This window comes from Anabas testudineus, chromosome 16 (genome assembly GCF_900324465.2).
Source record: "Anabas testudineus chromosome 16, fAnaTes1.2, whole genome shotgun sequence".
Classification (NCBI taxonomy): Eukaryota; Metazoa; Chordata; class Actinopteri; order Anabantiformes; family Anabantidae; genus Anabas; species Anabas testudineus.
The window spans coordinates 19,595,272-19,620,117 of record NC_046625.1 but is presented as its reverse complement, the minus strand read 5'-3'; the positions used below and the strand labels follow the sequence as shown (position 1 = coordinate 19,620,117).

Here is a 24,846-nt window from a genome sequence, read left to right as displayed (position 1 = left end):
TGGCTGAAGTGGAATTTTAAAGAGCACAGTTTGGTGTCTGGCAAAGTTGAACTCTATTGTAAAATACCTGTATCTTTGTTTTGTAACGTTCACTATGTCCTCTGCAAATCTATTACGGCTATTATTCACCCTATTAATCTATATTGAGCCAAGTCATTTTTAGTGGTGCTCTGATTCACCTCAATTTTCAGGGAGAGTCAGAACTTACTTTGAAAACATGAATTTTACACAGAGGAGCCAGTCTTGTGTTTATGAGCACACGTTCACTGTCAAAAATATATTAAACCTACATTATTTATAAGGTGTTGTAAGCACATGGCTGACATGCTATGACCTTATAGTATATAAAGTTGTTATGGTAAATGTGTGAGCATAAAGACCCTAGTGACTGAAAACATCCAACAGACATGAAGCTGCCATTAAATTTGAGTCGTAAGCCTGATATTAACTGTCCTTTAGATCTGTTTTTGGGTACTACTGTATCATCTCCCAAGACAAATGTGTGCTTTGTAGCACCTACTGTATGTACTGTACACCAGTCACTAACTTTGTCTTTCTTTTATTGCTGAGCATTAGGCTTTTCATCTAATATCTGATCTACTGTAGATGACTGCTCTATAGGGAAATGCTTGTAAAAGTGCCAAGACTGCTTTGGTTTTCAAACTAAAACAATTACCTGTAAGAACCAGAGGTAACAGCAGGATGATAATTCACTGTGGATTCATCTTTAAAAGTGATAAATGTTAACATTACACAAGTAACATATGATTTTCTTCTGTTTAACCACAACTCAAAAGCAATGTCTGATTTTTATTGGTTAACTTTTATTCATATCATATCATATTATTGTGCTGATAAGCTGTTTCCACCCTTTTAGACTCATAACATGGCTGAATGAACACAGATCCAAACTAATAGGTGTGCAAATCCCTACATGCGTAGAAGGCATCTGTTCTGCAGCTATTTGAGCAGGTGTTTGTGTGTCTACCTTGGGTCTTGTGTGTCTGACTAGCTGCTTAGACACAGCTGAGTTGACTGAATACATTGGACCTTGTCCACCAGTACCCTGCTTTATATCTGACAACTTCCCAGAACGACCAGGCTTCTATGCCCACACTACAACAGCCAGTGGACCAATTGGGATGGAGTAGCTTGCTAAAGACAGAAAGAGTCCTCTGACAGTTTGTTACCAGCCCTTAAAACCAGCAAGCAACATACGTACAGTATGTAGTCACTATGGGTAAGGTGTGTGTGTAATAAGCTCACCTCGTTGCCATTCACCATGAGGTGGTGTGTGGTGATCAGGGCTTTGAAAACCACCACCCAGCTGGCATTGCCGACTCTTTCCATCAGTGTGTCAGCCATCTGGGGGACGTTCACATTGGTCTCCTGGGTGGCCTGGATCAGGTCTGACAAACACAAAGAAGACAAGGAACAAGAGGTCAGATGATAAGAACAGGGGAGACACTCAGCACAGCACAGGTACAGACTGCAGGGATGCTCAGGACACATGGGAGGGTGATAGAAGAAATGCACCGCAATAGTACTGGGCTGCAAATGAGATGAGGTATTCAGGGGTTCAATCAAATATCCATTAGTAAGTAGCAGACTTAGCTGGGCAAGCAAGAGGAGCGCGTTCCTATAGAGAACATTGCCTCAGGAAGGTGCCATCTTAACGAAACATATTTAGATCTAGAAGTACTTCACACGTTATGCCACCACTGCATGGTGTGAGTCACGCTAGCTGCTGCTTTGTTCGTCCCTGCAGCCACTCAGTAATACCGGCACAAGCATGAGGGAAGAGTGGAATATTCCAAAGCAGAGGGAGACAGAGGATTGCAAAGAGAAAGAGGAAGACAGGGCTGCGGCATGAATTGGACTTTGAGTTCTACAGATCACAATCAGGCAGAAATGTTGGCCTCTGTAACACCTCAATATTTCATTTGATGTTTAAGTCTGGGTTTTTGCTGGACCACTAAAGGACAGTCAAAGACCTGTCTTGGAGTCACACTGTGTTGTCTTCACGTCTCATGATGTCACCTGGAGCGAGTTCCTTGGACATTTTTCTCCTGGCTACTCATGCAGTGAGAAATGCGGGACCTTACACACAGGTGTGCGCCTTTCTTAACTTTCTTTCATCAGATGCTGATATGATAACGCATACTGTATGGAGAGAGCAACGTGACCGCCATCACTTTAAAAGCTTTGATTTAGCAGAGCAGGGCAGATGCAGAGTGACTCCTATTGAGTCCTGTGATTCATTAATAAGTGTCATATCCATGTCTGAACAATTACTGCCAGCAGACAGGTCTGACGTGTCTATTGACTTTTCCTTCCTGGCTTAATACAGAGTAAATTCTAACACAGCTCACAGGTGGTACACCTCAAACATAGAGCTTTCTGCTAAAGATAACAAAGGACAACAATCTAATCTATACTGTTAGACAGTAGAAGGTGTCAGGTCACAGTATGTCTTAATTAACCAAGTGACTTATTCCTTGACTTGATGCCACCACGAGGCAACCAGCAAACACTCCGCCCAGCAGGGCGTCTGTGTAATTTAAGTTCAACATGTCCGATTTTACACTGCATGATGTTTTTGCATTTGATGAAAAACTGCAGTAGAGGTCACTTTGCTTTGACAGTCATTCTACTAGCCCACTGGCTCTTTTCCTTCCTCTATCCTGCTTTCATCATTTTGTAATACACATACACACGCATCCACACACACACACACCGTGTGAGGATAATCCCTACAGGGCTGATGAGTCAGCAACCTGCATCATCCCACGCCTTTCCTCTCTCCGTCTCTGTCTGACAGTCTCACTCTCTACGTGTCTGTTTCTTTAACTCTCACTGTGAGCGTCGGTGATTTTACAAATGCAGAAGCGAGACAAATGCAAAAACCACAACCACCTACAGTAATATCTTCGTGAGTAGTTGTCTCCGATTTACTGTTAAAGATTAGAATTGGTCACCACTTATTTCTGCACTGCAGTGGTTCACTTCATCACAATACACAAATGTATACAAATGAATTCTATTGTATGGATCAAATCTTTCATGACATCACCATCCACTGAATCACTAATGGGTCCAAAAGTGAACCGACATTAGTCGAGTTGACAAAATGCATCTCAATCTGATTTCTGCACGCAGTAAATCCTGATCGTGACAGAGAAAACAGGCAGTGTCCCAGTTGTGATTGAGATGCTGAACAGGAACTCCTGACTCACCATCTCTCCCCCCCCCCCCCCCCCCCCCCCCCACCTTCCTTCTCAATTATTCATATGTGTAAGTGTGAGTAAGTAAGAGAGAGAGAGAGAGAGAGGGAGGGAGAGAGGGAGGGAGAGAGGGAGGGAGAGAGGGAGGGAGTATAAGGCAGCTGGATTTGTAGTCCTTGTGGAGCGCTAGCACACAGATAGTCACGCTGACTAACAATTACTTGCACACTTCCTATTCCATAAATGGCGTCCTGCAACATACAGTGAACTGAAGCACATACATTGTACTGTACTTGATCGCTGCCTCTCTAAACACACACTCAGGTGCACAAATTACAAACAGCATCTGCACAATCACCAATGTTCAACAACACTAGTGTAGATTTCAGTCTGCAGCACTGCTTGTGGTGGCACATCTGCACACATTTACTGTCCACCGTGGTAGCTTCACTGCTGGTTATTTGTGTGTCTTATGTACATATTTGTATCATCAGTTAAACAAACAGTAGTCAGGAAGATCAGCAGCTTCTACTCTATACCTACACATTGTACTTTACACAGTGTGGCACAAAGATATACAATAGCTGATGTTAAAAATAGTCCCTGTACCAGGTTTGTACACTACCAGGTGAGCCCGAGGCAAACCATCGCTGCTACTGTGGTTCTTATGAAATGTTTTAATTCCCCTGTGACAACATACAGAACATGCCCTTGATTTCAAGCCTGGAGAATTTCTAGATGTTACACAAGGTTATTCACAACATGAGAACAATAGCCCCTACACCATTCTACTATATTATACTGTACACACACACACACACACATACACACATGCATCCACAGGCACTTATAGTCCCCTTGCTCTATTTTAGGCAGCCACAGCACCTGAGCCGTCATTTTGCAGTAGAGTGAGCAAGAAAGAGATCGGCTGGATGAATCAGCAGCATTCTGTCTGATAAGCATCAAAAGTAGACATTTATGTGCAATATGCAGCCTCGTCTGTTCTACGTAAAAACTAAAAAACTAACAGTTCCACAAGCCACAAAACGATGCCATGTTACAAGCTGTCACTGGGATGTAGGATCTCTTTAATGCTACAGAGTGAACACAGCATGCAGTATTTTAGATTGCACTCCTCCTCCTAGATTAGTGCGCTAACATGCTAACACTTACTAATTGGAAATAACATAGAAATAAAAGATTACAGGACAGATGAGCATGATATGATAACAAAGTGACACACACCAAAACAAACAAAAAGGACAGACTTTTTATAGCACGTGACCCAGCGGTCTGTTATTGATTAAGATCCTCTACTTTCCCACTCTGGACTCGTTTGCTCTATTGACCTGCACATTGACAGATAGCTGTCACCGAACACCATGAGGAAGCCCTGCAGTGGCGGCCACATCCAACATGTAGGGTAACTGACTCCAGTTTCAACTACCGCTCATCAATAAGTGGAACTGATATCAAAGCCACCGTGTGTGAGCACGACTGCATACACTGCGGGACTGGAGGACACACACGTTAACATCCTCCTCATGGCTTTTCAGAGATGGATATACCAATAAGCGCTACCGGAGACATGCCAAGGTGGTTTCCTAGGCAACAGGCTCTCATATTTGTAGTAGCATCAAGGATTCAGTTAAATTCCTTTTAAATCATTTCCAAAGGTGCAAACTCCCACAACAGCAGACAGATGGGGGCCACAGAGCCAAAGCCAGATGTATGTGAGTCATACCGAGCTTTCTTCTGCTGAGAGATTCCAAAGTGATTTTAACATTGAATCTTATATTTATTCTCACATTTCACAGATATTGTTCAAAACACCAGGTTCAGTGTGTTCAGCAAGCGATTTATTTATGTAAGAGTGCAGAGTATCATACAGGCCATGCTGCATGAGTGATCCCTTGTTGAGCTACACATGAATGGACCATGAAAGCACAGTGTTTATTTATAGCAACTCTCACCCTCAAGCAACAAACAGTGGAAGAAAAAAAAAAAAAAAAAGAAGAAGATACCCAGAATGCAATGTGTCCCAGCATAGCGTAGCACCAATGCGGTGTGGCAGCCAAACAAAGAGGAAGCCACGGGGATGCAGACGCTACGGAGGTTGGACGTGACATCTGAGGAATAAGCTTGCGTCCCACACAGTGCGGCGGTTACTGCTGCGAGACACAGATAGCAGCGCTGCCGCCGTACAGGCACGTCGGCTCTTCGTGACGTTTCACTCAGACGCCGCTGTTTGCTTTGTTGTGTCGTGGCAGAAAAGCTCACGTTCATTCAGTTAGTATAAGGTGTAAGAAGAAGAGAGTAGAGTCTGATGTGAAATATAAAGCATTATCTTCCTTTATTTTATCAGGCTACTACACAAAATCCAGATTGAAACTGATATCAAAGGAGCTGTGAGTGAGTACAACTGAAGACCAACTACCAAACATACCAAACAATTTGGAAGCATACATGCAAGCCTGCACCGCACCATGATGTAACTGCCAGCAACAGTGCATTTAGACGGTTTGCACCAGCGTTGAAGATGTAATTGGTATCAGACGTTCATGATATCTAAATTATAAGTCAGAAGCTGAAGGGTTTTCCCACCATGCTGGTCATAACTACAGGTAATATGGCATGAATCCACCATTATACTGTAGACTGATCAGTGGCAACATTTAACCCGCCTTCTCTTTTAAATGTTACTGTGTATGGGGGGTTAGCCGGGCATCAGAACACACCATGCAACCCTACCTTTGTGTGTATGGGGCTGCGTAGCCGCAGGCCATGCTGACCCCTGTCCACCACAGCATTTACAGCACCAGGTGGTTAGTGAAACTGTTCCAAACTCTGCTCCCTTGAATCTTTGATTATTCAGCACCTGAGTAGCAAATAGATTTCTGTTTGTTGGTCTGCAGGCAGACTTTGTGCATCGTTGCTCATCATTCAACAAAGAACCAAATCAGACATTCAATAAATCTTTGCTCGAGTGAACAGATCTGATTGTGCCCGCTGTGTTCACCGATCAATAGTTCTCTAATTACGGCCCCATATCAGCTTCCTATTGATGCTAACTCAGACAAAAGTCACGCTCATGTTTGAGCCAAGGTGGCTTCTTGCTGGGCATCATCAGTCTGACATCCCTTCCTTTTGTTATTGCTAAATTGGGTCCTGAGGCAAAACTTAGCAGTCAGTGAGAGTAATAAAACAACAGGAAACCCAACCCCCCCGTTACATTATCGATATTCAGCCTGGGTATAGAAATAGCCCCTCCTTATTTGAGCTGCTCATGTTGCTGCTGCTTTTCTACACTGTACGGTACAGTGTATCCCTCTTTACCCTTAAACTGCCCGTTTAAACACAGAAATCCTCCCACAGATACAAGTGTGCTCACTTATTTATGACTTATCCTTAGACTCACAGGCCAAAACCCACTGTGACCCTGTGGAGAACATCAGAAGGAGGACTCAGAGCCATGGAAAGAGGTGGGAGGTATCAAGTAAGAAGAAATAAATCAATTTAAACAGGCTGCTGAGATTTAGAGCAGATAATGGTCAGTGGCAGCTGTATGGAGGATCCTGGTCCCTGCTCATTAATCTGGACACACACTGTTGGCAGAACCGTCCAACTCCCACACTGTGTTTGACATTAGAGAGGCATTCTGCAGCTTTCAAGGATGCCTGCTGTGAGACCAGCACCACGGACCATGTCGAGCGCTCTCGCCAGCCTCCTTTTACATTCCTCTGTTCGCTGCAATTCTGTGTGAGGCACTTGCGTAATAGCAAGTGGGAGTAATGGTGTAAAGATGGAGTGGAAGAATCATGATGAAGATAATGGGAAATATACAGTATGAGAAGCAGCTGAAGAACAGAGAGGCCAAAGGATGCTCTGTAAAAGCCTTTTGTCTGCCTCCTGTGCACAGTGATGCACAAGCCTGGCTCATCAGGTCTTGTGAGTCTATGTTTTGTTTGAGTTTAACATCAATTTCATACATGGGTCACTGTAATGGTCTCTCCTGTATGTACTAACAGCCTTATTATTATGTTTAAAGTAGCATTCATTTCTGTTTTTATTGTCTTCTTTTTTTACTTACTGCATTCTGAAAGCAGTGAGCTGTCGTGGCGGCTGAACTGTCACATGTTTTCTGTTAGGAATCTATTCCTAACACGCTGGATTGTAACTGTGAAGCAACCTGAAAAAATAACTAGCAGCAGTAACAGTGAAGAAATCCACCCTGACAGCAAGTGGAGGTGCTTAGGAAATGTTACTACGTGTCAGCTTCACTGACGTTTTTCAAGCATGTCTCACCTCTACTGCTTCGGAGGAAACTGTAATTTAACTTCAATATTTTCTTGGTGCCTGGAGTGAAGACAGCCTGTCTAAACCGTGTTCAAGCTTTGTTTCCACAGCACTGATGGACGAACGGTCCACGGACACCAGAGCTCCAGCAGAATGTGTTGCTGTTGCCGAGAAACCGCGAAAACCTTTCTACACATGTGACGGGTCTAATACCTGAGATTAAAAAACACAATCGCGGGCAAACTGGTGACAAAATTTGCAGGCTGGCCAGCTCGCTGAACAGATGTTTTGTTGGTAACGACAGCTATAATCCAGATGTTTACAGTATGTTTACAGTATTTGTCTGTGACGTCAGTTTTGCTGTATGGCTGGAAGCCGTGTGTTGCCCTACATTACTGCTTCTAGACTCAATCGTCAAATGATGAATTTAATCACTATAAAATGTGAAAATATAATATGTTATATGTATGCCGATGCCAATGTGGCCAATTTATTTGCATGGACTTGCACTTTAGTGAACTTTCAGTGCACCTAAAGTGCAAACTGTGCTGCCCTAGGCTATATTTCACAGACTCTTAACACAAAATGACCTTGACGGGGATGAAGGGCAGTAACTTACACTTACTACATGCACTAACACACAAGAGAACTACAAGACTAATAGTCCCCTCTCTCCTCCGCTCCCCCACCTTGTAAGGAGACAGTCTCCCTCTCAAACGTGGCATCGCATTGATGATGACTGATATGGCTACGACAGCACAGCAGCACACTGTTTATGTTTCTCATGTCTCTCCTCCCTCCTGCCTTCTCCTACATTTGCTCTAAGCAGAGTAAAATCACATCTCTGTGTTAAAACAAACTGTTAATTGGAGTGACTAGATTTAGAGCAGCAGCAGCAGAGTTGGTGACAATTACCGCAGCAAACACAGACAGAATCTCAGCTGTAGAGCTTGATCAGAAACAAGGTCGTCATGATATGAACACTGTATGGGTTTAAGCATTATGTGATGTAGTAATAACAAGAAAGGTAAATCCTATCATATATATTTTTATAAATTAACTGTCACGCTATAAACCTGTTTGAACTCACTTAAGACTGAGAGGATTAAGGGGTTTGGGAAACATGAGGAGGCTATTAGAGGCAGCAGGAGTAGTGGTTCCTGCCTTCGGAAACAGAGCAATCTTCAGTTGGCAGACGTTCAAACCCTGTTACACCACTTCTCTATCTGTCTCCCTCCGAGCTGCAAAAAACCCTGCACGCCCTCTGATCTATGTTCTGGGCCTTTGGATTCTCCGTTGTTGTCCTGGCCAAAACCAGAAAAAAACGCTGCTTTCAAGTGTAACCCGTAAACCCCGTTACCCGAGTCAGGAAAAATCTCCAAGAGGAATCATTTAGCTGCTGCTGTTTGTGGCAGGCAGGAATCAGGCAGCACAAAGCTTTGTTGTCCAGCAGCAGGAGTAACAACAGAAGAAGTGGAAAAGGTGAGCACATGACATGCCACTGATAACTTAATTGATGCATTTAGCAGATGTTGTGCAACCCTCCCATAGCAGTTGATGCAGTTAGGTAGAACTGCTGCAGTAACCCTAACATAACCCCGAGGTGCTAGCTAGGTGAGTGGATAGTATAAAACGATTTCACATTATAAAGGGCATCACTGAAAAGCGATGTTGTGGCTGGTTCGCTGATCATTTTATACTTTTATATAGTTAATGTGTGCCATTCTTCACTCCATCAGGGGCCCGCGAGTCACGCGCCTGCCAGAGTGCCAGATGGTCACAATACTGCACCAGGACAAGACATATTCAAATGCTAAGTCTTGACTTAGAAGGAAAAAACCTTTTGCTGAATTTAAATGTGGCCCATTTAATCCTCTGATACATTTTTGTAATTTTCTTGGTTAGATTGCTGCAAGTACTGTTGAAAGTAAGACACATCCTCATATAAACGTCTACAAAGTATTAAAAGTACTGCGCTGTGTGGAGATTCTTATAAGCTGAATGCATGTTTTTAATAATATATTTAAAATTATGTGCTGTTCAAATCCCCATTTCCTTGGCTGAGCCTTTGTTAAGTAGTATAGTATATCGGTCAACAGAGTAATAACACAGTACTAACACTACTAGCAACTAGTGGTTAAAAGCTCCACGTTGCACGTTTACATATCAGCATGAATTCTTCTACTTCATTATACCAGAGTGGATATTTTTTTGTCTTTATTCACTGTAATTTTCTTAATGCATTGGTAACGTCAGCTCATTCAGGCAGTTGACTCACAGCTGCACCCCCTCCTCTGCACCACCCTCGTCCAGTCCAAAAAAAAAAAAGGACATTCAAAATGATTTCCACTCGACTACTAGGATGTTGGCAATGTTGAAAAAACGTGCACATGTTTGCATTTGTGTGTTCATGCACGTGCCGTGTTCAAAGCCACATCCTTCAGTACGACACAGTCAAACATTCGGAGCATCGGTGCTGCTGCCCGAGCTCTAATCTTTAAAGAGTTTAGAAGATGTCTGATGTGCCAGGCTGTTAAAATAAATGGAAATGTGTCTGTGAATTCTTGCCAAACCTCTAAAGACACTTCTTTGTTATTGTGCTCTTACTGGGATTACTTTCGTCTTTTAGCCATTACTTCAGCATAAAGTTGTCAGTGTTTGGTCTAGTGGTGCAGACACTTTATATATATTATTATATTAGTATTAGACAAACTCGACCTAACAGCTGCCTGCAATATTCCAAAAGAGACAAAAGCAGTCACTGATCTTTAAAAATCATCAGTTTATATCTGCATCCCAGACTTTCCAGGTATTTTACTATTTATTGTTCCTTTGAAACTCAAGATTTTGTCATTGTGTGGCCTGATTTGTTTTACTCTGACTGGGGCTTTGTGCTCACAGCATGAGAAGGTGACTGTTCTGCTGCTCTCTGAAAGACTTATATCATCTGAGCAACAGAGCAGTGCTGGCTGTCAGTGGAACCATCCATTAAACATTATTTTTAGACCTCCGACATAATGCAGTACTGTATCTGATGCAGCACTAGGAGAATACACAGGAAGAGCACATGTTAATACTTATATTATTATATTATATAATATATTATCATAATATCATAATTATAATAATAAATTGCTGCTTGGGTGCTGTAGGTCAGATCGATATGATTTTATGGATTTCTCAACCGAGTGACAGAAAAGCAAGATATGATTCAGTCATGTTTCAGCCAACTCTGAAACATGGTAAGAGTTAATGCAGTCAGTAATATCTTTCCAACAACTTAATATAATTCAATCACGCAAACTGGTTTAATAATAGTCAGACTGTGCAGGAGTCAAATATATAAAATAGCGTGCACGAAATTACCGATATTCATGACAGCCTGCATTAGCATAATGGCATCTTTGAAGTGGATTTGTATAAACAACAGTACTGTACAACACAAAATGAATGCGACTGTAATATTGGATATTTTTTGTGGAAGGGGAATGGTGGATGTCAAAGTCCTCCATGTGAAAACAGGAGCCATGGAGAGGGCAGTGAGGTCAAAACTGAGGAGGACGTGGCCAAAGATCTACTGCAACAGGTTAGACCGACTCTAAAGACAAATACTTCTGGTAATAGCCACACTTGACTTGGTGATCATCAAAAACAGTCCAGGGTGAAACTGGATTTAATGTCAGACGATATCCCAGAGGCAGCATTAAAGGAAGACTATGCCGTAGCATTTGTATGTTTGAGGCCTTGAATGGAGTTGACAAGATCAAACGAGCTGCTTAATGTCAATTACACAGCTTTTAGCTGCCGTGGGCGTCTGATCATACCAAGTGGGGTGAGGCCGGAGCAGCAAAATGACTACCTGTGTGAGAATATGTACTGCATATTCACATTGCTACTGTTTACTGGGTGACTATATAGGAAACTGGCCCACGACAGCAGAGTGCTGACACACACCTTCACAAGTGGGCGAGCTTTCCATTTTGTTGTGGTTTCACGCGGTTCATCCTTCAGTTTCGTTCTTCAGTCTGGACACGAGCAGACGGGCGGATCGGTTCCTCCCACTGGGCTTGGAGTTTGCCAACATGAGCCTGCTGCCGTTTCCTCCGACTTCAAGGAGGAAGGTGTGACGCTATGATGGCTCTCATCGTGCAGCAAAAACAATTTCTAGTATAACTAAGCATTAATGTGGATCCAATACGATGGCAACAGACTGGAACCTTGGTGTTTTCATCATGAGAGACAAGGATGTAGAAAAAGGCCTATGTAGTGTGTTTGGTAGTAAACGTATGCAGTGAACACTGAAACAGCACAGGGGTGATGGTTTTCACTCAGTGGGAGTAGTAACCATGTGGCTCGAGGCTTTGTGGCTTCCCTCTCTTTCACCATCTGCCCCAGCAGCAATGACTGCTTCACATCACCCATCAGGTTCGGTTCGTCCAGTAAAGGCTTCAATCAGTCACAGTGTGTGTATGGAGGCCTGGAGCACGATGTGCCAGTGCACATGTGAGCATATAGGAGCTCCTCCAAGCATATTAACACATGGTGGAGGAATGGAGGGGGGGGGGGGGGGGCAACCATCACTGGTGCATGGCCTAGTAGATGATGGTACAGGAGGAGGATGGAGGAAGGGTCAAAAGGACACACACACATAGATAGATAGATAGATGGATAGATGGATAGATGGATAGATAGATGGATAGATGGATAGATGGATAGATGGATAGATAGATAGATAGATGGATAGATGGATAGATGGATATATAGATAGAGGTACTCACATTCCAGGTGCTTTTTCTTCGGGGCTGTCTGTTCGTGTGTGGTGGCTTTACACACAGCTCGACACACCTCGGATCCCGTCAGGGTGTACTGCGCCGCGGCGATGCGGTCCGTCAGCGTCTGACCCGACATCTTCTCTCGGTGGAGTCCGAGCTCGACTATCAAGCGTCCAATGTGGTCCTACACCCTCCCCCCCAAACGTCGAAATCCCAGCTGCCCCCGACAACACCTCAGGCAACACAGGGAAGTTGCTGAAAGGCAGGGGGCTAGTTCTCTGCAGCTGGTGTGAATCGGAGTTGCACAGCGGTCCTCAAACCCCCCCTCAGCCGCGTTTCTCGAACAATCATCAACTGACTTTGTCGCCTCAAGGCCGGTCTCTTCTGCAGATGACAGCCAGTACACAACAAGCAAAAGATCTTATTTAACAAATCTATTTTTCCTGTATTTGTCGATGAATGTCTTACTGTTCCGTGTCGGCCAGCCTCCCTGACTGAACGGCGCTCTCCGGATGATGCTCGTCGCTGCCTCCCCCCCCTCCTCCAGCCTCCTGGATAATCCTCACCAGCAGTCCCGACAGTCCCTGTGTATCAGCGGGGCGTGCAGGGCAACATCAAGCCCTGGCTGGCAGCATCATCAGCAGCAGCATCATCATCATCAGCATCACCCCCCCACCATCCACTGCTGCAGCTGTTCCTCCTCCTCCCCTGCAGGACGCGGTCCACCGTCAGCCTGCAACTCTCGGCGATTGCTCGTCACAAACCTGGTCGTCGTATGGCGGTGTTACCAGTGGATTTACGGCCTCTTGATTATTTAATTATTAATTTTTTATATATATTTTTTTCTCCGAGCCCCGCCCCTTCCTCTGAGTCAGACGATGCTGCACCAATCCGGCTGCAGCTTCTTTGTCGCGAGAGTTGCGGAGGAGACGAGAACGAATGATGGAGGTTGTGGAAACGTGAGGCTATAAAGGGTTAATCAGAGCTACTCTACAGCCGAGCCTGCCGTTTGTCAGGCTGCCTCTTTACTATGAAGGTCATACGTAGCGTGCTGCCTCGGTTTGCTCTGCACAGTGCAGAGGCCGCAGCTGCTGACCCTGTCCATGGTGCTGACACCTCCTCACTACTGATCAAACTCGTCATTTTGATCTTGTGGTGGTAGTTTAATTAGTGGTTCCTTTACTTTATATTTATTTTATTTATTTAGGGCCTGCTGGTTAGATTCAGTATCTCTAATCACAGGCTTCTGAGCCTCTGATAACATTTTCCTTTTAATTCTTCACAGTTAGGGCCCCACCTCATTCCAGAGAGCAATATTGTGCTTTATACTGAAACATTTATCTAACATGAAGCAGTTGCTGCTTTATTTTAAATAATCTTATATAAGAAACATCTGATCAGCTTGTATAACGTGATGCAGCCCAACATAAATGGTAAATTACTGACAGTGACAGAGTGAACGTGTGTTTGAACTGCCACGATGACACAGTCCATGTAACCCGCCCATTAGAAATCTTTAATAAGTCACATCGATATGGAATGGCACAGCATCTTCACTTTGATCCAAAGGACTCACATGAAATGTTAAAAGTCAGTCATCAAAGCTGTTCCATATATACAAATAATTAAAATTAAATACAATTTGAAAAGTAAAATAATCATTATAAGTACAAAAATGTACAAATTATTTTGCCCATATGTTTCCCTTGTTCTTTACTGTACAAGTTGAGGTCTTTCACTAGTGTTGATCAGTTATGTGTTAATCTCCCTGCTGCTCCCGTTGCTGTGTTCTCATGTCTTGATAAGTCCCTCTAGAAAATCCTTTTCCACCATCTCCTCAATGTTCTGTCGAGCTCGGCTCCAGAAGACTTTCTGACTCTCCAGTTTGTGGCCCTCTTTGTGGTTGGGGAAGGAGGAGTTTGTGGGGTTGTGAGTGTAGGCTGGACCTGAGCGGCTGTTGGCCTTGCTGCTGAACACCTGGCTGAGCAGGTTGAAGAAGGGGAGTAGCTGCTCCATGCTGCGGATCACGTAGAGAGTCAGCATTAGGTGACCTGGCTCCCACGTCAGGGTTCTAGTGGAACAATCCTCCTCCGGGTTTTTCTAGGTAAATGGATAACAAGTCACTGTTTTAGAAAAAATATTGTGTTGTCTGGCAGGTGCATGAATTTAATCACCTACAACATCAATGAAGCTCAAGTCCTGAAGGATAAAGCTGGGGATTTTCTTTGTTTCTAGTTACTCCCTGCTGAGCTGCACTGTTGTAATAACTATTAAAATCAGTGAGCCACACCATTACACTGGATGATGTGTTTCTTAATAACTAGAAAAATAGGAACTGCAGTTTATCTATAATTATCTACGTCTTCATCAGACATATCATGAACATCATTACTGTCACAGTCTCTGGAGAGGTGTTTTTGTAAGGCAGATACTGCACATGCTCAGACACACATTTACACTGACACACCCTTTATACTGCTAAACAAATGTGTGCCACATACTGTATAACCTCTTGACTTTGGACTTCTGATGCAAAAGAATTGGCTGACAGATGTAATGGATTCATAAAAGCAGGGTATTGAGAAAACAAGTCATTACAGGACAGTGCTGGTTTAACTGTTCAATCAGAAGAAGGCAGGAGCTAAAAGAAAATCTGGAGCTCATTCTGTAAGAACTGCAAAATGAACAGACCGGTCTGGACATTCCTAGAACCAGGAACTCAACACTTAATATTCTAAAGCTAATTTTGTACAAGTTAATTGATGAATAAGCTAAATTAGGTCCTGGTTTCTCAGATGTTACAGAAAGCAGATGTAAGTCACTCTTGGCTTTACTCTGTTTTGGGGATTTGTTAACAGTAACAACAAACAAAAAAATAAATCACAGACCATATTCTTTGTAAGAAAAGGTCATTTGTCTCCATCATTTTATAACTAGTGTAGAAAAGAGAGATGATGCGATACCTTGGCTCGCTTCCTCAGCAGCTTCACCAGTCGAACTACGTAGGGCTTAAATTCTCTCTGATGAGTCCCCTGCCGCCTCACTTCTAAACCTGAATCATCCGAGGCCTCTGGAATGAAGGCCCAGCGATACCTGTAATGAGGCAGGACTCACTCAGACATAACACCATTTTCAGTCACTAAAGCACTAAAAGGTGCAAAAACCAAATATCTCATTCACAGAGTAATTCACAAACACTCCACACAGTGAATTCTTCATCACCAGTGACCTCTGCTGATCTATATCAACTAGTGACTGGTGCACTTATAATGAGTTATGTTTATTAGTCCCCTAATGAGCTTAATCACATGCAAAGCCCATTATGAGCCAGGTTTGTTTGTACTGACATCTGGAACTGAGGCAGGCTCTCAGGGGGCAGGGCTAAGGCCAGGTCCAGGAGCTTGCAGGCAGACAGGTAGAGGTTGAGCCAGCGCTGGCTGTTGTAGGAAGTAGAGAAACCGTTCCCCCCAGAATAGGTGGTCTCCAGCCCAGCTACAGATGGCCCTGATGTCCTACAAAGGGACAGCAAGGATGAATTATTAAAGAAAAAATAAAAAGACACCATTTTCTATTCAAGCTGTAGCATCAACACATGATGTACCTGGTTATGTCTTCATCTGCTGTTAGCTCCTGCTCCATCAGTAGAAACACCTGAACCTACAGAGGAACACAGTGTATGAATACAGTTTATGCAAGACTGTTGTCAGAGGTATATAGCGCTTACCAGTTCAGTGATCATAGTGGGCCACAGTGAGGTGAGGTGTTGAGGGGACATACGCAGCAGCAGCACTCTGAAGAACAGGAATACCTGGGCATGGAGGATGGGCACCTGAGGCAGACGCAGGCTCTCCACCAGACGCTCTGAACACACAAACATCAAAATATCTGCTTAAGCCATCAGGTTTCATTTTAGTTATGAATCGCCTGAAACAAATAATGATAACTGCTGCTACATGTCGATAATAGTGGAGTGGCAATCCACTGGGACACTTTCTAATGGGCAGTCACTCAATTCAGACAAATGTTTCAATGTGGAAAAAAAAATCTACTTTAGAGTAATAGAGAGAGAGAGAAGGAAGATGAGACGGCGCAAGATAGATGTGGCAGCAGTGGACAACAAGAAGAAATTCTGGATTGATTTAAAAGTGCATTGCTGTATAGCATTGTTTCACCACAATTTTCTAATATGGTAATCAAAGTAGCCACGACTTGTGAATTTTATCATAGAAGGATTTACTATGTCTTACTATTAACTGCTATTTAACAGTGAATAGTAGATACCTTACTAATTACTGTTTAGTATGTGTTGATACGTGTTAGTGTGTTGACTAAGTTGTATTGTAATTTTTAAGTCAGTAGCTATTTTGTTGAAGTTATGAACCGAAACATGAAAATGTGTTTCTTCACAGTTTACATAAGTAAAATCTCAATAGAATTCTTAAATAACAGGATTAAAGAGTCGAAAAATATTTAATATTTTAATCTCTGTTTAATACAAGACTCTTATAAAGTGTGACATGGGCAAAGTTTCATTGCCCCAGTAGTAGATGTGTATGTAGGTGTAGTTGTTACCTTGTATGTCTGGCAGGTATTTCTGATACTGGTCCACTTCGCTGCTGTAGATGGTGAAAGCCAGGCGTTTGAGCAGCATCGCCCTCTGCTCTAGCTCAGCATCTCTATTGGTGAACAGACTCAGAGAACTGCTCTGGGCTACAGCCACTCGGGCTAAAGAAAACATGCATAGTCATTAATTACCTGCTCTTTAACCTGTTCTTACTATGTGACATTAGCATATTTGTGCAGCTGAATGAGTAGCACACTTCACTGGAGTGAAAAGACAGATTAATTCTGCCTGAGACTGAAAAGGGCAAACACACAAACACACACACTGCGCAGTACGTGACAGTTAAAACCTGATCTGGGTAACGGTCTGAAACTACACCCAGTCATGAGATCAAGAGTTATTTATAAGTTAAACTTCACTAAAAACATTCAAACTCATCTTACTCATGAGATCTCTGAATGTGGTCTTGTCATGAGTCATCAGGTGGTCAATGATAGCTCTCCAGCTGAAAAGTGAGAGAAATAATGTTGATATTTGACTAATACTCCATAAACAGGCAAAATTAGCAGACACAAGTCTCTCATTTCTGACCGGCAGACTGTATCTGAAATCATAGTTTTACATTTGTTATGATAGTCTACTATTAACATAAAGTTACTTATACTTATTGTGTTTTTCTTAATAAAACCTTTAACCTTTGACATATTTTTGCTTCTTCCCCAGTTAACATGTGTAATTCTGTATGTATAAATGGATTTCTGTTCCAATACTTGTTGACGGCAACAAAAATTCTCTGACAGCTGTGATTTCATTTAGAGAAGTTTGTATGTACAGTATGTAGCTCCCTTCTATTTTGTGGGAGCTTAAGTATATTTTGCACATGCGTAAATGTGTTTCTTTTTTTCCTCCATTCCATTTCCATTTCTTCTCCTACTCACTGGCTGACGCAGGAGGAGTCCATCTGGAAGAAGGTGTGGTCCATAAAGAGGTCAAAGGCCTCCTTCTTCCAGGCACGGCGAGTGTACTGGTACCCACTTAGGCTGCTTAACAGTTGGATACAAGCCCGGTAGCTGGGGGCATTGTGAGCACTGGCAGCACAAACAGGAAATGTTACACTTTGATATATGATACATGACTCATTTTATCACACTGCCCTTCATCCTCCTTACTAAGGTGAAGAGATTCTACTTTCTTCTTTTCATTCATCAACTAGTTTCACTTTGACTCTGTATTGTTTCATTAAGTGAAAATCTACAGTATATAGTACTATTTGCAGGTTAAAGCAGTAATGCAATGCAAAGTTACCTCTAAACACAAACATACACAGAAAATCAAGACACGTGTCAATAACAGTAAAGATTGTCCACACCTGTGGTTGCGCAGGTAGGGCACTACATAGTGCATTATATTAACCAGCAGTGGGATCACCCGCTCCTTCTCATCACTGTAGAATACCATGTCCAACAGATGAGCCAGCACCTAACAAATAAATTCAGCGTTTATTATTTCTTATGCTGTCAGTAAGGAGAGCCACACTGACTGACCTTTTCACAATATAATATTAGAATTAATATCCGAAGGCATTAGTCTTTAAATGTTAAGTTATTTTAGTGTTAAAGGTTTATAATGATGTATTTTATTAAAGCCAAAACAAAAATCTGCATATTTAGCTCCACACCGAGATGAAAAAACCAGGATGAATGCACTTGGTGAGTGACTTTTTTCTAAATCAGCTCATCTGATTCACAGCACCACACTTAGTCTAACACGCTGATTTACTGGGCTCTAATAATGAGTGTACAAGAGGTGGGGAGGAGAGTATAAATCATCAGTGAGGAGCTCATTTGGAGTGTGTTGCAGGGTTGTGCCTGAGAGCAACAAGTCTAAACACTGCTGGTAAACGTGAGCAAGAACAGCCGGAAACATAATCAAGTAGAACGGCAGAAATAACTGGATGGGTCACTGACTGATGGCCTGATAATTAACAGTAATGCACGAAGGTTTAAGCTGAATCACAGACACAAGTGTTTTACCTCAGCCAACAGTGTGAGGGCGTGAACACTGTACACTGATGGAGTGAAGCTGGAGGCCTCCATCACTGTGAGCATTAGATCTACAAACACACATACCAAATGTTAGCAGCAGCTACACAGCAGATTATAACCATGCCATGCAAAGTCTATTTATATTTTACAAGCTTTTTGTGGCATTGAGTGCTTTTGAACAGCAGGATCTAAATCTGTCTGGACCTCAGTTACACCTAAATTCCAACATTCTGATTATTTTTAAAATTGTATTTATTTCTTTTACTACATTAATAATAATGGCAATCTAATTATATGTGACTTGTGACAACACCCACAGACTTTTCTAAAGGTACCTCATAGGTTATAACCTATGAAGTACTTTTAGAAAATGTTATCACTGTGATATAACTAATTGCAGAATGATATCCAACTATTTGATCCAGAAAATATTTCTTTGTGCTGCTCCTAAACTTTGGCCAGTCAGTTCATACATTGTAACATGGTGTAACACAGGGATTGTGTGGCCACACTTGTGCAAATGAGACATAGGAAAATTCAGTGACAAAGACACTGCCTTCAGTAAGCTGCGCACCTTCAACATCAGCTTCCAGGTTGGCTCCATCTACAACTATCTGAGGAGAAGCCTTCACCTCCAGGTTTCTCCTCAGCCACGTGGTTTGTTCCAAAGAAGAACCTGCGATTGTTCCAATGGCCTCCACAATTTTATGGGTCACATCCTGAATACAAATTATATTCATCCAGTGAAATGTTATGTTCAGTTTGAAAATTTCTTCTGTATTTGACTCTGTAATTCTGTGTGCCGGCAAACAGTCAAACTGACTTTCAATTTGTAAATGGGGTGACAAAAGGTATGATTTATACAGTAGCTCACAAACTGAAAACCACATATTGTAATTTGAAGACATAATGTTAACAACTGGAGTGAAGGTGGGTATTGTAATTACCTGCAACTCACGCTGGTCCTTCTTGCTCTCCAGATTAGGGTTCTTCAAAATGAATTCATTCAGAACTCTAGAGAAAAGTAAGATAGGCACAAAGATACTACGCTGACAAAGTTAAACAGGATAATGTAGTGGAAGTGTAAGGTGCAGTTTCTACAGACTGACAGAGACACTGGTATGCCAATTAAAAAGAGGGAAGAAAGAGAAACTAACCCTAATATAAGAAATTGTCCAGGGGCAGGAAGGCCTAACTGTACAGAGTCCTTCAACAGCGCCAGCAGGGAGGGCCAGCTGTCAACTAAACTGGACACAGGGATCCTAAAAAAAAACAAGGCATATGTATATGCAAAGCTTTAGAGGGCTTGGAACATATGGGAACTTGAATATTAGATGAATTAAAAAACAATAAGGGCAGTTATATATGAGAGCTGAATATAAGCAGATCTTGGGAAGCAATGGACTCACCTCTGGACATAGGCATAGAAGAACTGCAGCATGCAGACCTCCAAAGAGAGGTGTTTCTGCAAATATAGTGAAGAAATATAATGAACGACTATGAACAAAATTAAACTTAAAGTAGTCAGAGTCTCTTCAAAAAAGGAGTAAACTAAATCATACAATTCAACTCGAGAAAAATGGACAACAATTAATGTATGCTTAAGGCAGCAAGCCATATTATCCTTGTTCCTTAGAAAATAATAATGATTCAATTAAGAATTTCTGCTACAGCTGTGCAATTTGGGACTTGGGTATCCTCAGCTGTGCAGTGTTTATGCTACAGTACTCACAGTGAGCAACAATACAAGTGTGCGCAGTTGACACTAACAACTAAAAAGTAAAATACCTACCTTGTCCTTTGCAATGGCTGGTGGCTGTTTCAGAACCTCTTTGACCGTCTGCATGACTGTTTCAGTGCGCATTGCACTCACTGAACGAACCAGCTCAACTAACAGCAGCTGCTCTTCACTGGCTACAGGGATGACCTGAAGACATAGAAGAAATGCATGTCAGTAGTATGATTGAGTTCAGAGTTCAATCAAAGATTTGAACTTTATGTGTGTTGCTTTTTTTTCTCCATACTTCCTTCTGATTACATATTAGTCAGTAATGTATGTAATAAAATAAATAAATAAATAAATAAATAATGAAAGTGTAGGCATAAATTTCTTAATGTGCAACATCTACCTTATTTCTAACTGGAGTCCTGACCGGTTTTCTCTCATTCCAAACATATGCAATTGCTGCCATGAAGTGTGCCCCATGGTTCATGGAAATTGGGCCCAGCAGCTCCAGGATTTGCTGACGGAGGTTCTGCAGAACAAATTAAAAGAGAGGAATTCAGCTTAACAGCTTCATGCTATCAAAAGCATACATGAATGCAATTAATACATCAAATGTTATGTTAAATATTTTTTTCAAACAATGTATCATGTGTGACATATATCACATGCTCAGTCTTACTCACAAAATAACATGTCAAACAAAAGTATCTGCATTCAAATTGAGTTGTTTTGTACAGTTTGATCAAAAAGCTATAAGTAACAAGTATAATTCCAAAAGCAATTGTTCCTTCCTCAGGGACGCCAGCCCTGTCAGTATATAATCAGTACAAATTATGTTCTGTATTAGATAAAATCACTGTATTAATAATAAATAATAAAATAACACATTTTATTACCAAACCACCCACAGAAAAGAATTATCTCAGCAGAGCTGATAACTATTTGCAGAGAAATAGAGAGCTATAATTGCTGAAACAGTTGTTTACCGTCAGTTTAGTTGTGCTGCACCTGACATATGTTATTTCTGGTTATAACCTTAACATCCTGACTTCATGAGGTGTACAATTTCACTTTTTGAAGATAAAAAGGGCAAAGTGTATAATATTATCATATCTCCTCCTAATTGGGCTGCCAGAACATTAGCTGATTCTGTTAGATCCGTGTTATCCTATAGCTGGACTGGCTAAATCTGCATTCAAATGTATTTAGGAGAATTTAATTGAATATTTACAAATACAGTACCTTAGTGGAGCCTAGGTTGATGTTGGAACTGGAGGCAGCAGAGGCAGCAGCTGGCTTGTCAGAGTTGTCAGCTTGGTGGAGGATGCTCCACAGCAGAGTGACAGAAGACATGATGGTGTGGAGGATAGATAGAATGCCTGAACGAGCCTCAGCCAGGTGCTTCTGGTCAACACTTACTTGTAACTGAGAGGAAGAATATGCAACATGACAGTGAGTAAACAGTGTACACTGTACTATACAATTAAGAAAATGTCAACCACATTAATATACATTATAGTCAGATTAAATAACAGCATACAGTATGTGTTATACTGGAGTGAGGGAGGTCTGCAATCACACATTCTATTTATAAACAAAACAGCTTTACAATACTAAAATTATTTGGTGCACAGCATCCTCACCTGGTGGTACTGGGAAGTGGGATCCAGCAGGCAGTAATGGATGATGGCTGTCACCCCCTCCAGCACTGTCAATATCAAGTCAGGAGGGATGCAGAGAGCCATCCACTGGGGTCTAGAAGATGGAGGATGAATGTTATTATTCATGTTATATGTTTAGTATAGCATGTACATGTGACAGATTGATAATGTATTTAAGAGCAAATGCCATACACAACGGTCACAGATGCCATCTTGTGGCCAAACTCTTGCTGTTATGAATTGCTTTGGATTGGCTGTAAGCAGTAACATGCCTTTATGTGGTCAGGGTGACATATCTTTACCACATAAAGGTATTTCAGATCAATACGACCCACGAAAATTTTAATACCTGGTGTCCATTATCCCAATCTCGTAGCGGTACTGCTGAAGAAGATTGTCCAGGTTCCTGCACAGCTGCAGAGTGACCGAGGCCACCACCCTTCTCAGCACCCTACCCATGTATGGCAGGGTGGCTGTTATGAGTCCTATCCACTGGGGGTGCATCTTGCATGCATGGTGCTGATGCAGCGCTCTGATCACTGCACACAGGAACATACCCTGTGATGTGATAGGCTGCCCATGGAGGTATTGTAATGATGTCATTGGTTGCTGAGGGTTGACATGCTCCACCTCCCCACCCAAGACTTCAAACCCTGCCCCAGCACCATTTCCTGCTCCTCCACCTCCTACTCCTCCTCCCACAGGCCCTCCTTCTCCTCCTTCATCGGCTGGTATCAGGACTCTGTGCTCGAGTACCACTATGCTCTGTAGCAGTCTCAACAACTGGGACTGGACGGCACTACAGCTGTCAATCTGGTCCTCTGACAGGTTGATCACACTGTCCTCTGACAGGCCCTCCTCCACTGTGGCCATATTAATCCCTGCCACCCGCTGCTCATGCCACTTCTGAGCACTAAATATGGAGGAAAGCAGACAATGGAGAACCACCTTTTGAACTTTACACTTTGAGAGGACATCACTGATGAAACTAGCAAAGCCTTTAGCCGAGCCACCTGTAACTTTGGTGAGCTCATTGAAGAGGAGAGTTAAGACCTCCACGCTGGTCAGCTGCATGGCCCGGTTCCCTGCCAAGTCCTGAGGGCCTGCTGTCACATGAGCAGAGTAATAGCTTCTTAGGAAGTAGAGACAGAGTGAAATGATGATCTCGAGGTACATAGCACTGCGGAATGAGTGGGAGTGGGAGTCCTGGGGGATTGGGCAGTAGAAGTCTTTGCCCATGACAGAGACCCTGTGACGGGCTAGAAGGTTTTGGAGCAAAGAGAGCTGTGGAGTGTAGGTATTATTGATGCTGGTGGTGGAGATGGCACTTACAAACCCTGAGGGAGCGGCTCTTAGCATAGCTGCGATGGCTGACATGGCGTGGAGGGTCCGGGAGGAGTCATACAGCTGGAGGTAGAGCAGGACATGCTGGTAGAGAGGATGGATGTTAAAACGAGGTGGGGCAGAGGATGATCTGCGTCCTGTGACACTAACTCCCCCAGCAGTTCCACTGCAGCCTCCACTGGGTGAGCCTGTGTCACTCTCAATCTCTGATACCTCTCCTTCACCACAGCTGTACCAGTTCTCTAGATCCAGGCTGTCCCCAAAGAAAATGCTAGGTGGCCCCAGTTTCTCAGCTTGATTCACTGCCTTCCTCTGTCTTTCCTCCTCTTTTCGCTTGGTCTTCTTGATCTTGGGCTTTGCCCCTGGAGACTTATCTGCCAGTTTTTCCATGATTTTCCCTTTAAGGCTGAGCTGAGTGCTGCTATGGCTACGTTTACGGGACTGAGGGTCGTCCACATGCAGGCTGTGGTCCGGCGTGGCTGGTCCAGAATTATCTGGCAATGTGACAATGGAAGGAGATGAACTATGACGAGTGATGCCTTCTTTGTGCTGCTCCTCTGAAGATACATCCGCTGGTGTGACAGAAAGTAACTCAAGTGTACCTCCAGCCAGCATCTCTGGCAGTGTCTGGTGAATAGTGTCGGAAGGAGGACCAGACTCAAGATGGGGACCAGTAGAGGCATCTGAAGAAGTGCTGTCTGTGTCTGTCTGTGGCCAGTTTTCAGGAGGAGATGAGACTTCAACTGATCCCTCATCTACTAAACTCAAAACCCCATCTATTAGCTCTTTTATAACACTGGACACGACCTCTTCTATAGAGTGTTCAGACATGTCATCTGAAGAACCAGGCTGTTGGTCTGAGCTACTAACTGTGCTATTGACACCTTCTGCTTCCTCAAAGCTGCCATTTTCCACTGTTGATGAATGAGAACCACTGGACTCTGAGCTCTGGTGCTCCCCCCGTTGATCGGAAGGATGATATTCACCAGACAGCTGCAAATTCTCACTGCTCAGGCTCAGTAATGACAGGCTGTCACTCAAGGGGTTGACAGTCAAACAGAAAGGCTCCATGTCAGCCATTCCCAGACCTCGGAGCTCCTCTTGTGTCATCCTTTCCCCCTGGATCTGACTGAAATCTAATTGGGGAAAAAAAAAGTACAAATTTACATAAACAGATGTTCTTATAACATTTTATAATACACTAAAAGACATTG

General features: G+C 42.8%; 2 protein-coding genes across 6 annotated transcripts in view; both read right to left on the bottom strand.

The window, feature by feature from the left end:
* snap91a (synaptosome associated protein 91a) overlaps window positions 1-13,061 on the bottom strand; it is a 35,919-nt gene extending 22,858 nt beyond the window's left edge. For 3 of the 4 annotated variants that reach the window (XM_026370022.1, XM_026370024.1, XM_026370023.1), the window contains exons 1-2: window positions 12,299-12,428; window positions 1,267-1,409 (exon numbers count right to left, since the gene is read on the bottom strand). In XM_026370022.1, the coding sequence (XP_026225807.1) occupies window positions 1,267-1,409; window positions 12,299-12,428 (273 nt within the window). Of the gene's footprint in view, window positions 1-1,266; window positions 1,410-12,298 lie in introns of all 4 variants that reach the window. The other variant, XM_026370021.1, reaches the window with a different exon arrangement.
* Window positions 13,062-13,734: 673 nt separating this feature from the next.
* The window catches only part of dop1a (DOP1 leucine zipper like protein A), a 28,926-nt gene continuing 17,814 nt past the window's right edge, over window positions 13,735-24,846 (bottom strand). The window contains exons 20-38 of one of the 2 annotated variants that reach the window (XM_026371027.1): window positions 22,638-24,768; window positions 22,271-22,382; window positions 21,870-22,052; window positions 21,031-21,156; window positions 20,694-20,828; window positions 20,311-20,366; window positions 20,059-20,163; window positions 19,849-19,915; window positions 19,476-19,620; window positions 18,890-18,969; window positions 18,226-18,335; window positions 17,795-17,944; window positions 17,300-17,361; window positions 16,865-17,017; window positions 16,017-16,153; window positions 15,894-15,949; window positions 15,640-15,804; window positions 15,256-15,385; window positions 13,735-14,392 (exon numbers count right to left, since the gene is read on the bottom strand). In XM_026371027.1, the coding sequence (XP_026226812.1) occupies window positions 14,084-14,392; window positions 15,256-15,385; window positions 15,640-15,804; window positions 15,894-15,949; window positions 16,017-16,153; window positions 16,865-17,017; window positions 17,300-17,361; window positions 17,795-17,944; window positions 18,226-18,335; window positions 18,890-18,969; window positions 19,476-19,620; window positions 19,849-19,915; window positions 20,059-20,163; window positions 20,311-20,366; window positions 20,694-20,828; window positions 21,031-21,156; window positions 21,870-22,052; window positions 22,271-22,382; window positions 22,638-24,768 (4,412 nt within the window). In that variant the 3' untranslated portion in view covers window positions 13,735-14,083. The remainder of the gene's footprint in view (window positions 14,393-15,255; window positions 15,386-15,639; window positions 15,805-15,893; window positions 15,950-16,016; window positions 16,154-16,864; window positions 17,018-17,299; window positions 17,362-17,794; window positions 17,945-18,225; window positions 18,336-18,889; window positions 18,970-19,475; window positions 19,621-19,848; window positions 19,916-20,058; window positions 20,164-20,310; window positions 20,367-20,693; window positions 20,829-21,030; window positions 21,157-21,869; window positions 22,053-22,270; window positions 22,383-22,637; window positions 24,769-24,846) is intronic. The other variant, XM_026371026.1, reaches the window with a different exon arrangement.